The sequence below is a fragment of the Otolemur garnettii genome, unplaced genomic scaffold, assembly GCF_000181295.1.
Source record: "Otolemur garnettii isolate 467f Iridium unplaced genomic scaffold, OtoGar3 scaffold00027, whole genome shotgun sequence".
Lineage (NCBI taxonomy): Eukaryota > Metazoa > Chordata > Mammalia > Primates > Galagidae > Otolemur > Otolemur garnettii.
The window spans coordinates 12,135,012-12,151,642 of record NW_003852422.1 but is presented as its reverse complement, the minus strand read 5'-3'; the positions used below and the strand labels follow the sequence as shown (position 1 = coordinate 12,151,642).

Below are 16,631 nucleotides of genomic sequence, written 5' to 3'. Positions count from 1 at the left end.
GCAGGCTCAAGAGAGCTCTCCCTGTGACAGACAGAAATCCCAATGCGGAAACAAACTGAACTTAAAACCTGGTTTTCGAATGACTGTTTCACAGCGTTAAACTAAGATAAAACCAAATACAAATGTCTTACATTACACTGCTGTTTTTAATTTTTTTAATTATTTGTGTGAGCATATATATATATATATATTTGCAGTTATGGCCGGGGCCCGGCTTGAACCCACCACCCCCGGTATATGGGGCGGCGCCCCACTCCTTGAGCCACAGACGCTCAAATGTATTTTTAATAAAAGGGTTTTCTTTCTCATCCTTTCACATTTCTGTTTAAGGTGTATTAGAGCGTTTATATTGGTATTTAGCAATTTATCGCCTATAAAATCATAGAGAGCAACTGGGCTTGAGTGTCAAAAATTATACTAATGGGTGTCCCGTCAAAACAGTTTGAAAACCGCCGACTTCAGAAACTTTAACCTCTGGTTTTGCCTTTACTTTTCAGATTTACGTTCCAATTTTGAAACCGCTCTTGCACACACACATCAAAGGCGAATACTGCACATAACTAACCCAGGAAAACAAACCCTTGTATTGGGTTAAAGCCTTTCACAACCATCCTCCAAGGAGCAGGCACCCGCCCCCTCTCTCTGGTCCCCTCCTGGCCCTTGGGCAGAGGCCACCCGCCTCCGCCAGCGCCGGCGGGGGGGCAGGGCCTGCGGCTCCGGCTCCGCCCAGGCCCCGCCCAGGCCCCCGCGCCGGGTGTCTGAGGTCGCGCAGACCTGTCTGCTCCGAGTCTTCTGCCGGAAGCCTTGCCTGTGATCCAGGCGGACGTGAAGCTTCCACAAAGCAGGAATAGGGGAGGCGGCGGCGGCGGCAATCTCCCAGGTACCGGGCGGGGGAGGCCTGCGGCCCTGGGTTCCCACCGGACACCTGTTCCCCCCAGCTCCCGTGGAGCGCGCGAGAGAGGAAGGGGAGGGAGGGAGGAGGGGAGAGCCCGGAGACAGATGGAGGCGGGTGCGCGGAAAGGCGAGCCGAGGTGGGTGTCTCAGGGTCTCTCCCGGCCCTGCGGCCTCGGGGCCCTCCAGCCCGGCGCTGCCCGGGTCCTGCATGAGTCCGGGGAAGGCCGCGGGCGGGCGGAGCCGCGCGGCGCGAGAGCGGGGGGCCCGGGAGCTGTCCGGGGAAGCGCGTGTCCTGGTCCGGCCCGCGGCGCGGATGCGCAGCCGTGGGTTTGCTGCCACCGTGGGAGTGGGGGCCGCAGCAGGCTGGGTTGGGCGGCCCGGCTGTGGGGAGGGTGAGCGGGAGGAGGCGGGTGGCAGCGGGCAGGCCGGGCCGACTGGAGGCCTTGTGGGATCGTCTGGGGCCCCGGGCAGGTTCCGGGGGGAGCTGGGGGGTGTCCCCGCGGGCACCCAGGCCTGCCCCTCCGCGGTGCAGCTTCAACAGGTTGCGGTCTCTCTTTCGCCCTCCTCTCCCTCTTCCCCGCCCACCCTTTCATCTCTTTGTCTTAGTTTTCTCCTGCGTAAGATGCTTCCCCTCAACCGGGGGCCTGGGGGGCGGAGGCTGCTCCTCCACCTACGGCCCCCCTCAGGGAGCAGCTGCGGCCCTCGGTGTGAATTTAGCTGGGAGCCCAGGGCTGCTGTTCACCCTCCTGCTAGCGTCCCAGTGCGAGCGGTCAAGGCCTGCAGGTTCCACCTCCGCGACTCCATCCAGTGCTGATGCTCCTTGACGTCCAGCAGCCACTGGCCCACGGCAGTGCGGTCCCCAGCCGGGTCCCCATTCCCTTTCCACACCACTCGGGAGCCACGCCATCTTTCTTTCTTTCTTTTTTCTTCTTTTTGCAGTTTTTGGCCGTGGCTGGGTTTGAACCCACCACCTCCGGTATATGGGCCGGGCGGCGCCCCACTCCTTTGAGTCACAGGCGCCGACCCCACGCCATCTTTCTAAAACCGCAACACACTAACGTAAGGCCTTTGTTTAGAAAACATGTTTGGCATTTCAGACCATGAGTTCAAGTTCAAACTCCTAAGCCTGGCATAGAGGGCCCATTTATCTCACTACCACCTCTGCTACAGGAAACCATGCCCATCATTCCCCAGGCCCCACGTAGATCCTTCCTGCCACCTTCCCTGCATCTGCTAATTCCTCAGCCTAAAATTCAGGTCCCAGTGTTCGCCACCTGCAAAGCTCCTGCCCACCCTTTGAAAGGCAGCTTCCCTGGAAAGTGTTTCCATGTTTCTGTAGAATTTTTTCTTTTTTAGAGACGGAGTCTCACTTTATCGCCCTTGGTAGAGCGCTGTGGCATCACAGCTCACAGCAACCTCCAACTCCTGGGCCCAGGCAATTCTCTTGCCTCAGCCTCCGGAGTAGCTGGGACTACAGGCGCCCGCCCGGTCACCCAGCTATTTTTTTCTGTGGTTGCAGTTTGGCCTGGGTCGGGTTTGAACCCGCCACCCTGGGTATATAGGGCTGGTGCCCTACTCACTGAGCCACAGGTGCCACCTTCTGTAGAATTTTGAAAAAATTTTTGGGGGCTTTTTTGGCACTTTGTAAATTACCCCATAATATAGTTTCTAGTTGTCTAATGGTAATTTGTAATTACCATTACGGAGCACGTGGAACATTAGAAACCAGGCATTTCTGCATGTGTGTCTCCTCTAGGGTGTGAGATTCTGGTCAGTAATTATAGCATTTATTTTTCATTTTCTTTTTCCAAACAGGTAGGGAATGTTCTACATAAATTCTTTTTGAATAAATTAGCTTCTGAAGGGATTCAGGCATTGGGGGTGCAGTAGGGACTTCATAGGCATTAGAGGTCCCTGAGGCAATGATGTTAGCCCTTGGAAGCAGAAGGCTTGCTTGTGAAGCTCATTCTGCCACTTTTCCTGTGGGTCCTGTGGATAGTATATGATTGTCACTGTCTTTGTTCACCTGTAAAAGGAAAACTAGTTTAATGCCAGTTCATTTGATTGACTGGAAGTCACAACTTTCCATGACCGTGGTTTTTTTTTTTTTTTTTTTTTTTTGCAATTTTTGGCTGGGGCTGGATTTGAACCCACCACCTCTGGCATATGAGGTTGGTGCCCTACTCCTCTGAGCCGCTGACACCCTACTCCTTTGAGCCACAGGCGCTGCCCTCAGTGACTGTGTTTTTATGACACAGTCTAATTGGGGCATTGGCACCTAAATGTATTATTTTGTATTAGATTACAATTAATTATCTTTTAGATTTATTGAGTAAGGTCCATTTTGTTTAAAGTCGCAACCCTTTCAAAGGCATTAATGTAGAATTGAGATCGGAGCACCAGGAAAACAGCAGGAGGGAGTCATTCTGACTCCTGGTTTCTTCATCCACCTGACTGTTGGTGTGAGCAGAGGCACTTCCTGAGGTTGTACGTGTGTGTGTGTGTGTGTGAGAGAGAGAGAGAGAGAGAGAGATGCTATGGAGTAGATATTAGTGGGAAATAGCACCTGGATTTTGAAAAGGCATGGATCTGAGGAAGTGAGAGAAAAGAAGGGGAAAGGTGGAAGAAGCCAGAGGTAGCAGTTTATAATTCAGGGCAGTTAAAATGTGATGTTGAGATTGATGCAACAGGCCAGTCTCTTCCTTTCCATTTTCAGACAGGACAATGAACCCATCTCTCTTTCTCTCCCCCTGTCTCTGTGCCTCCCTCCATATCTCTCCTCCCCATCGTGATCTCCTGCCCGCCTCACTCTGAGTTCAAATCTGCTCTTATGCTAAGGTAGGATCAAGTTTATTTGCATCTCTGTCATTCAGTTTGTCAAATTCTCTTTTTCTATGGGTTTCTCTGGTAGGCCTGGTTCCATGAAGTCTGACTATTTCTTCCTTGCTGCAAATTTCTGAAATATTGTCAAGTGTAAGGTGGGGTTGCTGAGTAGGGTTGCTGTGCCAGGGACTTGACTGCACAGACACAGGGTACTCCATCTACAGCCAGGGCTCTGGGTGCAAACTCTGGGGAGGCTTTGCGATGAGAGGGGAGTGAGGAACTTTAACATCTTGTTCTCTCATACGCCGTTAAGTCTACAGTTCTGTTGTGCGAACTATGGCATGATTATATTTACTTGGTTGACATTTTAACACATTGATTTCAAAGTTCAAACAATTTGCACTAGTTTGGGCTATTGCTCTATGTTTAGAGCGCTGCCTTTACACTTTATAAAAATATAAGTACACATATTTTGCTGTTTAAATCAGACAACCCTCTTATATAATATCTAAGGAGGAAGCTTTCAACAAAACATTCAATAGTGAAGATACTCTGCTTGGCATAGTTCCCCCCTTGTCCCTCCAGTCCCACACATCCAACTCCCCTTTTTTCTTGTCTCAAGAGACCCAGAAGACGCCCCCACCAGCTCCCGTTAAGGAGATACATTTTCAGCGCTTCTGTACCAAGCACTTGCAGTCCACTGGGAAACTGAAAGAAGAAAGATCATGTGATGCCCCATCTGTTTATAGCAGGGGTCCTCAAACTTTTTAAACAGGGGGCCAATTCACTGTCCCTCAGACCATTGGAGGGCCGGACTGAGGGCCCCAGGAGGAGTCGGCTGCTAAGCAGGACAGGCAGCGGTGGCAAAACACCCTGCGGGTGGGATAAATGTCCTTGGCGAGCCGTATGTGGCCCACGGGCTGTAGTTTGAGGACCCCTGGTTTATAGAAACAAATGCATGCACAATGATTTAGATGGCGCTTCCAGTACTTTTTGTTTCATTTATTTGCTAATTTTCTAAACTGAAACATACTTTTTCTTATTTGGCTTTAAAAGTTTTGAATTAAAAATATACCTGCCTATATCTTATAAAGGGCAAAATAATAGAAACAATCATTTGTTAGGGTTGTAGAATCGTGAGTAATGATTTGTCATTTTATTTTCCAAAATGTCCTCAATTGTAACAGCAAAGAGGCTCAGGAAACTGAGATAAGTTGAGGAACTTTAATAGTTTATGAAATGACAGCCCAGGTCTTTATAAGCCTTAATAGAAATAAACAAGTAACGAATGTAGGACTTTTAGTAATTTGCTAAAGTGATACTGGTTAATATTAAGCTGTCATGCCTTTTTACTTTTAATGCTGGGAGCAAGATGCCTGTCTTGGTTAGACTCCTTCATACCTCCTATAGAGACAGGTCAGTAAGAGGTTACAACCAGTCCTGAGGGTTACATTCAAAGGGATGGCTCTTGGGTCCTAAAGCAAGATTGTCAGAGGTAGAACTGGAAAGAAGTCTTTAAAAAGATTTACATCTCAAAGAGATAGACAAAGAATTTACAATTACAATAAATGCTTTAAGAAAAAGGAAGCCAGGGCTTAGAGGCAGGAAGAAGTCTTTTTAGTTTGTTCATTTGGTCAAATTTCGCTTGATTAGAATTTAATCAGTCTAAGGCCCTCTTGGCCAGGATGCATTCAAAGTCAAGGCATCTAACTCAGAGTACTCACAGATGCCAAGACTTGGCTTTCATATTTTATACACATGCCCATGGGCTTTTTTTTTTTTTGCAGCTCCTCAACCTAGTTTCAGCAATTCTTATGAAAAACAGGGTATCTTTTTGAAGTCAGTAAGTTTTTCTGTTTGTTTTCCTTACTTTAGATCAGATTATCCCCCAAACCCTCCAAATTCGGTGAAATGTATCTAACTCTTTTTTTGCAGGACACAATGACAGAAATGATTTTTATTTATAAACAATTATTTACAATTCTTAGAACATTCTTTATAAAGGATGTTAGAGACCCTAAATTGAAAGAGAATTGGCAGCAACAGAAGGGTTTTGTATAACGGTGAAGAGTCCAGGCTCTGGAGTTGAACTGTGGATTCCAGTCATTAGTGGCTAGCCGAGGGATCTGGAAGGAGCTAGTAAACCTCTTTATACCGAAGTGAGGCTGTCACTGCACTGATTTCAGTGCATTTTTGTTGGGGTTAAATGAGATGATGCATGGAAAGTACTGAGAATGGTCCTGGCACCAAGACATGTTGACCTCTATTTCACAGAGGGAGGGGGAAATAGTCACAAGGGCATCTGCACTACTGTTGATAAAAGTGGTATCACTAAGGGCCTTGGGATCGGCTGTTTTGCAAATAAACCAGTGCTTCAGTTTCGTATTGGTGCTGCAAGACCTTACCACATATGAAGTGACTAAAACCAACATAATTTATTATCATTCAGTTTCAGTTAAGTCCAAAATGGTACAGCAGAGAGAGCTCTGGTTTTGTTTTGGTTTGTTTTGTTTCTGGAGGCTTTAGGAGAAAATCTGTTTCCTCGTTTTTTTCCAACTGCTAGAGGGGGGCTCAGTCCTTGGGCAGTGGCCCTACCCCACTCTGATCTTTGCTTCCCCTGTCACACCGCCTTCTCTGACTTGGACCCTCCTGATTCCCTCTTGTAAGGACAGTGTGACTTCATTAAACCAGCAAAAGCTCCCCATCTGAAGCTACTTAATTCAATCGCATTTGCAAAGTCCTCATTGCCAGGTAAGATAACACAGTCACAAATCTGGGGGATTAGGAGTGGACGTTTGGGGGTTGCAGTCATTTCCCCTTCCCCACACGGTGTTCTACTGGGGGGGAGGAACAACTGCGTGACGGCCGGGAGGGTTTGCTTGATGTGCTTCTGTGTCATGCCTTTGATCCAGGCCTTCCCTGATGGATAATTTCTGCAAAGCAAATGGCACTTTTGCCATCACCTTACTAAAAGTACTGGGGGAAGAGGACCATTCACGAAACGTCTTCTTCTCTCCTCTGAGCCTAAGCTCTGCCTTGGCCATGGTCCTGATGGGGGCAAAAGGAAACACCGCAGCCCAGATGACCCAGGTATGTGTGCCTGGTGTAAAGGAAGAGCACAGGGCAGGTTTCCTTCCTTCGTGCCCCCATGGAGCTGGTTTCTCTGTACTCCAGCGATGACGCCTGTGTGGCTGGCGGGGGTGGGGTGGGGTGGGGGGGGAGCACCTCTGCGATGGAGAAAGGGCAGACAGGGGTAGAAAAGTGAATTGTGTGGGATAGGTCATTTCCTCTAATGTTTATGAGAAATCAAGTCATGAAGTTATCTTCTGTAGGAAAAATCATGAATACATTCTGGCAAATCACATCTTTGATAAGTAAGGCAAACTATAAATCCTAATCAGGTCTGGAGAACCGTAAAATTGCAGATGAGACATCTTTTGCCTTCCCTGGGTCATGTTAGGTTCCTCCCAGCTGCCCTTTTTTCTGTTCTGCTCCCTCCTGAATTACTGCAGATAACTTGCAGGTGTGGATAAATCTGCTCAACCGGTGCTTCTCACCAGGGGGGAGGAGGTGGATTTTGCCTTGCTGGGAACACCTGGGGGGACCTGGGAGTTTTAGTTCTCATACCTGAGGTGCTACTGACATCTGGTGGACAGAGGCCAGAAATGCTGCAATACACCCTGGGATGCACAGGACAGTTCCCCTCCCCCACAGCAAAGTATCTGCCCCCAAATGGCAATAGTGCCCAGATTGAGAAAACCTGTACCAGACAATTAAACCAAACCCCCTTAAAGATAGTTCACTGTGTGATTTTTAATACAGAGAATTGCTTTAAAATAGCCCTTAAGGGCAAAATTAAAAGTTGGCGCTGTTTTCTATTCCCAGGCACTTTGCTTGAACAAAGGCGGAAATATTCACCAAGGCTTCCAGTCCCTTCTCACGGACGTTAACAAATCTGGCACCCAGTACTTAGTTAGAATGGCCAACAAAATCTTTGGAGAAAAAACATGTGATTTCCTTTCAGTAAGTATTATAATACTCACATATTGATGAAAAAGAAATTGAAAATAAGATAAAGACTATAGAAGAGCAGAGAATACGGAGAGAATAAAGGAGTAGATAAGAACGCTACTGCATTAAAAATGTGCTTAGAATGACGCTTCTGCAACTGTCCTTTTAAATTTTCCTAACATCTCTCCAAAGTCTCCTAAATTTACTTCCTCCTCTGCTTTCAGGGCCAAGTACTGGCACTGCTTGAGCTCAAATTCTGGCTCTATATTCGACATTATTATCAATTGCTTCTAATTAGTCTTTCTAGGTTCTCCTCTTTGTCTTTGAAATCTACACTATTGAATGAAAGAATACTTGTTCTCTCTTTTTTTTTTGAGACAGTCTCACTATGTTGCCCTCAGTAGAGTGCTGTGGCGTCACAGCTCACAGCTTTCTAACATGAAAATCTGTTCATAAAATTTAGGTTTTAAATCTGAGTAGATTCTATTTAGTTCAGTATATACTTCCACAATTCCCCCGTGCAGTCAAAACTTGCCATGATGCAGTGAGGTCCAAAAAATCATACCACGTACTGTTCAGGGAGATGCTGTCTTGAAACTAATGAAACCATCGCAGTGAGCTTAGCCATCGGAGTGGCTGGGAGCTAGGAGGGTTCTTCTCTAAGATTTTACTTCTGTCCCAGCCACTGTTGGGTGCTGCCCCATGGAAGTCGCTGCTCTGGGCTTACCTACCTGTGGAGATGATTCCAGAGGAGGCCCCTGGCATCACCGTTCATTTCTGAGCACCACCCTGATTTTGAATATTGCAACATTGGAGCCAAAGGAAACTAACCTCCACGTTTCTTAGTTGCATGGCTCTGCCTTCCCTGACATCCTTTTTCTTCAGTGGAAATTAAAATATTTGAGAACAGGGAATGGTTAGAGGATGGAAGCCAGTTGCCAGGCATATTATATCTGAAGGCAGGCTTCTGTGGAGTGAGTTATCTAGGTTTTAATGTATTGAGTACAGATTAGACCCCAACTTAGATTACAAGGCTCATCCCCGCCACTGTGTTTTTCCAGTGCAGCCACACAGGAGTGCACACATCTACACACATGTGCATGCACAAGCACTGACGTGCACACATGCACACACTCATGTCTACGTACATGTTCTCACACACACATGCACTCACTTGTACACACACCCATCCATGCCCATTACACTCCAGCCCTGGAGGACCTTCCTTGTTGCATATCCTCCCAATGTAGAACACGGTGACCTGGATCTGAAATGTTGTGTCCCTGTTTGTCCACTCGTAGATCTACGTGGTTTCTTGACAACCAAATTCCCTTAAGGAGCCTCTCAATCATTCAAAAATACGTTTCAGACACTGGTTGGTGGTGATACAAAAATGAGAGGACTGCCTAGTTGGGAACACAGAAAACCAAAGTCAATGTGTGTTTGAAAGGGTTGGTCCCTGGCTGTTTTGTACATGAATGGTGACAGCCATGACATCTTGTAAGTGTCTGTGTGTCTCAGCTGATTTTCTCATCAGGGTCTGAGCCACCACAGCCAAGCACCTTGCAGAGTATCAGGTGTTAGCAGAAGGCCCAGACACGCTTGTTACTTCCATGAATGCATCTTAAAGTGCAGTGTGACCCATCACGTGGGCATTTGTGTTTAAAGTTGCGGGAACCTTTGTTGAGTGAGGCCAAAGGCAACATTTTGTGTTTGCAGACCTTCAAGGAATCCTGTCAGGAGTTCTATCAGGCAGAGATGGAGGAGCTGTCCTTTGCTAAAGATACTGAAGAATGTAGGAAGCACATAAATACCTGGGTGACAAAAAAGACCAATGGTAAGAGGTTTTCCCTTAGTGGACTTGGAATTACAGTGGAACGAGGCTGGACTGGCTGAGACTGGCCTTGCCTGATATGGCCATTGTCACCCACTGCCATGGCTTGTGTGTGCTGCCTGGGTTCTCAGGCCCGCAGTGCAAACTGTTACTCCTCTTGGGCTAATCAGATCACAAAGCAGTGCTTTTTAAAAAAATTCTTAAACCTTAATGTTAAAACCTGAGACTTCCTCCTTTCCAAACTGCGCTGGAAAATCTTTGAAATGTATGTCCTCTTTGGAGCCTTATTTATCTTACATCCTGGGGGCCTGTCCATGCTCGGAGGCAGAATGACATTCACTTAGGTTGCAGCTTAGATAGGGCCACACTCTGTGTTATCGTGTTATCTGCCTGTGGTAATGTGTTTGATCTAGTCTGATCTGTAGCCCTCTTCCTCATCTGTAAGTGACTGTAGTGACATTTGCTTTCACAGTGTGACCTTTTATGAATTTGCTCCTGACCTTGGAGGTGCAGCTACCATGAGGCCTGCAACATCCCCTGTCCAGACTCCATTCTACCCCACTAGAAATATTTCTGCTAGGTTTTTTACTTGAGCATAAGGGGGAAAGGGCATGCTTTTAAGCACTCTGTGTATATAGCAGGTAATTTATATGCTTCTAAAAAGTGGCAGCATTAAGTCATTTACAGTGACCCTGCAGTCATTATTTCATCCACTCAATCTCTGTGGCACATCTGCTGTGCATTGAGCAGCAGTAATGCCCGTGATTATACTGAAAGGTGATATAAAACAATTATCATGGAAGGGACAAGCCTTTCACGTTTTCATATGTCATCTGTCCGGTGGCCTCTTATTCTCTGGTTGATCCAACGTATGGAGTCACTGAGGAACCTCCAAGTTTCTGCACACTTTGCTCTTCTATACCTGTCCTTTGCCCTCCAGGGCTGTTTCCTTCCTTCCCTGAGCTGAACACCTGCACTTTTGCCCAGAAGATTGATCTGGTAGGACCTTGGAATCACCTTGTCTTCCCTCTCATTGGGTGACTCAACTTGGGCCACTCTACTCCAACCCTCTAACTCCTATGTCCCATTCACTCTTTTCAGGCAGTCTTTCCCCTCCACTGATAGATCAGAGCTCCCCTGTCCCTTTGGAAGCCTCTTCTTATCCGAATGAGAGCCGAAGATTGATACAGAGCCGTGACCCTTAACTGGGGTAGGGGGTAGTGAAGCGGATGCCTTCCAGTTGACATATGACAATGACTGAAGATGTTTTTGTCACTCACAATTGAAGGAAGTGCTGCTAGTTAAAGGGGACAGTCCCTACAACAAATAATTATATGGCTTAACGTGCTGGTACTAGTGTGGTTAATATGCTACAGCACAAAGGTTGACAGCCCTATAGTGAGAATCAAGACACATGGGGTATTTTTTTAGTTTAGCCACTTGCCACCTGTGTGAATTTGGAAAACAAAACAAAACAAAACAAAAAAAAACAGGCAAATGCTCTGATTCCAAATTTCTACATATACAAATTGAGGGCAAACAAAATGATAGTTGCCCTGCCTACTTCGTCATTGTTACTTAAGGGACACGATACCCTGTTTGTGACCACATTGCTGACCACCACCACCCAAGTTCATCAGGTGGCCAGTGAGATAGGCTGCACTCCACCTCTTAAGCAAGCCTCAGCTCTATATGTCAAAGGGATTTTTGTGCAATAATGCTTATTTCCCCCAAAGGGCAATACACTTCTCTCATGTTCTTTACAGGTAAGATTTCAGAGCTACTGGCTGCTGGGGCACTTGACTCCCTGACTAAGATGGTCCTCGTGAATGCCGTCTATTTCAAAGGAAAGTGGAGTGAGCAGTTTGACAGGAAGAACACGAAGGGAATGCTGTTTAAAACCAACAAGGTATTAATAATGTACACAGCTGTGGTTTAATAAAAAATAAAAAGTAAATAAATAAAAACCAACAAGGTAGGGAAATATTTTCAGATATACTGCTGCTTTCTTAATGTATATAATATAAGATGGAAAAGATTATGAACAGAAAAAATAATTCATTTCGCACTATCGTGATTGTTGATCTATTTCTGAATGAATTTAATGATCACTGAATATCTTTAATTGGAGAAAGGAGAGAAATGAAAATAATTTTTACATTGGTAGTTTTGTTTTCTAATGTTTGGTTAAATCAATCGTCTATCTCTGGTCCTATGATTTGGATTAGAAGAAAATTTCTTTTAAGCCTTGGAAGTATGTTTGTGTTACGCTATCATGGACTATATTTACTTAAATACCTTTTTGCAATGTTAATGAAGACTATGCCCATTCATTATCTTAAAAGTCAAGGCTATGCTGTTGTGAAGACAAGAAAAAAGTGTTAGCAGATGTTAAGACTAACTTTAAAAATGCTTTTCTGTATTCTGTTTTGAATATAAGAGTGGCTGGGGGCCAACAGTCATTAGCCTGAGATTTGACCTTTATCAACCTTAGCAATATACTGCGTGACAATATGAAAGTTAAAAATATATTTGATACAAGCTTTAAAAATGGCCGACCTTGCAAATATTGTCAAGATCCTCTCCCCAAGAAAACCAAGGTTATAAAGCCAATTATATAACCAGGCAACTTTTCAGAGTAAACATTTAACTTCCTTTGGCCTATACATCTTTTCTTTTTTTTTTTTTTTTTTTGAGACAGAGCCTCAAGCTGTCCCCCTGGGCAGAGTGCCGTGGCATTACAGCTCACAGCAACCTCCAACTCCTGGGCTCAAGCGAGTCTCCTGCCTCCGCCTCCCAAGTAGCTGGGACCACAGGCGCCCGCCACAACGCCTGGCTATTTTTTGGTTGCAGCCGTCATTGTTGTTTTGGCGGGTCCGGGCTGGGGATTCGAACCCGCCACCTTAGGTGTACGTGGCTGGCGCCTTAGCCGGTTGAGCTATAGGCGCCGAGCCTATACATCTTTTCTAAGTAGATCCTTTATCCCAAGGGCCTGAATGTTAGTTAATGCTGCTCTTACCTTGGATAAATACTTTTTAATTATAAGGCCCATGAGGGAATGCTCCTCTCTGAATCTTCTCCAGAAAGCAAATACAACTTCCTTCAAAAATCATTGTAGAGATTTGTGTCCTTCTACACTGGCCAAACTATTCTGTCTCTTCTGGTGATATTTGATCTGCTGGAACGATAGCATGTTCTAGTCAGTATTATGATGCACTAGTGAAGAGGTTGCATGTATTGGCGTGAATGTGTAGAAATAATAATTGTAATAATAATGATTGGCCTAGGGGTTCTGGGAATTAGATGTATCTTAGTTTTTAAATGACGCTCGTGTGGGGATAATCTAATTTTAATTTCATGTTTCTTTTAGGAGAAGAAGACAGTACAGATGATGTTTAAGCAAGCCAAGTTTAGAATGGGGTATATAAAGGAAATGCACACCCAGCTGCTGGAGATGCTGTACGCAGAGGAGGAGCTGAGCATGGTCATCATGCTCCCGGACGAGGACGACGATCTGCCCGTGGTGAGCCCCGGCCGAGGAGTCTCACTTTCTTCAAGTCCAGCTGAGCTCATTTCTTTTGAGTGTATATCTAGGTGCAGACAAGGTTGATGGCACTAAGCAGAGAGAGTTCCCAAAGTATGAGAACGGTACTCTATTCTGAATGAAGGGGCTAGTTGAAGGTCCATAATTATTGAAGAAAAGTCCCGGAAGAAGAGTGCTAATTGATAGGATTCTGGGGAGCTTGTTAAAATGCAGATCGTGAATCAGTGGAGTAGGGCCTGAGAATCTGCATTTTTGGTTAAGAGTCCAGGTGATGCATCATGTTGACTTGAAGCTACCAAGTGTTTAGCAAGAGCTAGCAGCCAGTCCCAGCACACAAGGCACAGGATGTTGAGGGTGGGGCTGCCTGATCTCCTTGGTTTCTCTATGGAATCAGAAACTATTGGTATAAATCAGTGATGATATTTGTCATGACCACTTATTAAAAAATATTAGGAAAGTGTAGAAAGAGACCCAACATTAAAACCAACCATCGCTGCATCACTGGGAAAGAGTGCTCGAGTCTTCTCTCTTTTGTTTCTTTGTCCCTTGTGAATTAGAGGAACGAGTGATGGGTCTGGGAAGATTGGAAGCCAAGTCCAGAACAGGCAGAAGGCACATAAGAATGCCAGAAGCCACAGTCTTGTTGAGTCCCCATTTCTGCTCTCCTCTCCCCTCTCACACCTCTCATCATGTGCAGATGGCACCTGGTCCTCCTCCTTCAACGGGGCAGCCCCTGGTCCTCCCTCCTCCCTGGGCAGCCCCTGATTCAACTTGGAATCAGGCTTCTGGGCCATGCTGTTTCTCTATCCTTTGTTAAACAATCTCTCCTACTCACAGTAACGTGTATTGTATGAATATTAATACTCATATGATCAGTTTGCTGGAGTTCTCTAAATTGTGAACAAAGGTTTTTCAACATTAGTAATGAGTTTTGTTTGGTGAAGATAATTTTTATTAAAAATCTCTACCCATCATAGTGTTTTCTACCCCTTCTACACTTATATTCACATGACAGGTAAAAGATACAAATTTGGGGGAAAATCTCAGTGTGTTTGCAACAAACAAAATATCCGTGGGTTCCCTGGATCGGAACTCACTGTCAGTTGCTCAGCATTGGGGGGAAGGGTGTGAGAAGTGGGTGGGTGGGCATCAGGCTATTGTCAACTAGATTTTAAGATTTGGCTCTTTGTTATTCCAGCTGGTGAAAACCCTTACATATGAGAAGTTGACATCCTGGATAGAAGACATGAAGGAGAGTAGAGTTCAGCTTTTCCTTCCCAGACTAAAGCTGGAGGAGAATTATGACTTAGAGCCTTTCCTTCGAAGTTTAGGAATGATTGACGCTTTTGAAGAAGCCAAGGCTGACTTTTCTGGAATGTCAACTAAGAAGAACGTGCCAGTGTCCAAAGTCGCCCACAAGTGCTTTCTGGAGATTAACGAGGAAGGCACAGAGGCGGCTGCGGCGACCGCAGTGGTCAGAAATGCCCGGTGCAGCCGGCCAGAGCCAATGTTCTGTGTAGACCACCCTTTCCTTTTTTTCATCAGGCACCACAAAACCGACAGCATCTTATTCTGCGGCCGGGTCTCTACTCCATGATCTCGGTACACGCCCTCTCCTTCCTGTTCTGTCTAACTTGCTTTCATTAAAATCCTTTGTGAGTGAATCTGTGGCATGGCATGTGGCATGTGTGTACCTGGGTGGTTTGTGAATATTTTTGCTGGAGGTTCTAGAGCCACTGGTAACGGAGGCTTCAGATGAGTGAAAGTCAGGGCTCAGAAGGCATTCTGGGCTTTAGGGTGTTTGGGGAGTCTCTCGTAGCCTCTCTCACAAAAATCTGTGCCCATTGTTTGTGAGCATCTTTAGGGGATATGCAAGTTTCACGAGCCAGCCCTTGATGCGTCTTCCATTGGCAGTAATCTCCAAGCTCTGCTCACCACCACTGCCAGGCTTCCTAGGGTCACCAGTGCCCAGGCCCTACTGTATACCAAGCTGGGCTGAACCCTGTAGAGTAAATGCTGCCACTATACTTTGTCTGACACAGACCTGAGACAGTGTCTCTGCTTCTGTCAGCATCACACAGACAGCCTCGCGAGTCCCTCAACTCCTGCAGTCTCTCATGTCATGCAGTCCCTCAACTCACACAGTCCCTCATGAGAGCAGCTCCTTCCGATCTTCCTGCTATAACCCATGGATACAGGTTTGGGGGCTCAGAAGTGAGCTTCAGGACTGAGCTAGAAGGCAAATGTAGGAAATGTTCTATGCCATCCTCTGCATTCCCCTTGCCTCTGAAACACACACGGAAGGTCAAAAGGAACCTTCATACAAAACAATGCTTGGAAGCAAAGACCCCTCTAGTTAATCATAAACACTCAGACATGGCTCAAGCACACCCCTTACTTAAGGATCATAAACACTCAGACGTGGCTCAAGCACACCCCTTACTAAAGGATCTCACTAGATTTTTCTAAGAGAAAATTTGTGTCATGGCAGCAATTTGGAAGCTATAGAAAAGTGCACAAAAAAATGTCACCCACAGTTCTGGCACTCAGCAATTATTGCTTGAAGTGTGACATGCAACCTGCTGCTTCTATGTGAATATAAACTTACAAGCATTGTGGTCCAAGTTAATCGTGCACTTCTGTAGCTAATGTCTACTCTTACTTCCTTGCTATGAATTTCCTCGGGATCGTTCTGCGTTAACTAATTTGGTGTGTATAGGATTCCACTGTGTTCGTCTGGATTTCTATAATTAAAGTTACTTTGAGACAGTTCGGGTAACTATAATTATATTATACATTCATACTATTTTGAATATCTTAAATATTTACTCACATTGCTCATTTTTAAAGAAATATTCCTAAAAATAGTATTATCAAGATACAGTTGAGCACATTTTGAGATTTCTTTCAAATTGGTCTGCAGAGAGTTGCACTGATTTCCATGCACACGTAAGTCACCACTTACACCCCCCCCGCCCCCTGCCTTATTTTTTTTATGAGTTGAACTGAACAATGGTTACTCTTGATAATAATTTTGACTTATATTTCATAGTAATATGAACTATTCATTTTACAGCTTTTACTTAAAATTTGCTGCAGTAAAATGTATTCTCTGATAGACCACATTCATTTCAGGGACCATGTTTTCTAAAGCAGGTTTGGCCAAAAATTAATCCACAACACTAAAATACCTATGAATTTTTGGTCTCCCTTTCACGTCTAATTTTTTTAAAATTTATACTTCGTTTGAGGTATACTTGACACAGAATAAACTTCACATATTTAACATGTATAATTTGGTAAGTTCTGACACATGAAATAAACCATCACCACATTCAATATAATGGACATATATGTATATATATGTCATGCCTCTAATATCATGTTGTCTATCTGTAAAATTCCTCCTTGCTCTTCCTCCCTGTCCCATCTCAACCACTGATCTGCTCACGGATCACAACTACTAATCTCTCATATAGATTAATTCACATTTTCTAGAAATTTACATGTATGGAATCATATATC

The 16,631-nt window shown here is 45.2% G+C and overlaps 1 protein-coding gene across 2 annotated transcripts; it reads left to right on the top strand.

The window, feature by feature from the left end:
• Window positions 1-830: 830 nt before the first annotated feature.
• On the top strand, window positions 831-14,770 carry LOC100945886 (serpin B8). Of its 2 annotated transcripts, XM_023512398.1 has the most exons (8): window positions 831-880; window positions 6,385-6,468; window positions 6,630-6,807; window positions 7,603-7,740; window positions 9,448-9,565; window positions 11,329-11,471; window positions 12,933-13,085; window positions 14,305-14,770. In XM_023512398.1, the coding sequence occupies exons 3-8, from the start codon at window positions 6,640-6,642 to the stop codon at window positions 14,701-14,703; spliced, it is 1,119 nt and encodes a 372-aa protein (XP_023368166.1). In that variant the 5' UTR covers window positions 831-880; window positions 6,385-6,468; window positions 6,630-6,639; the 3' UTR covers window positions 14,704-14,770. The 2 variants fall into 2 exon arrangements, with proteins under 2 accessions (XP_023368166.1, XP_012659742.1); XM_012804288.2 differs by lacking the exon at window positions 831-880 and having other exon boundaries at window positions 6,250-6,468.
• The last annotated feature ends 1,861 nt before the right edge of the window (window positions 14,771-16,631 follow it).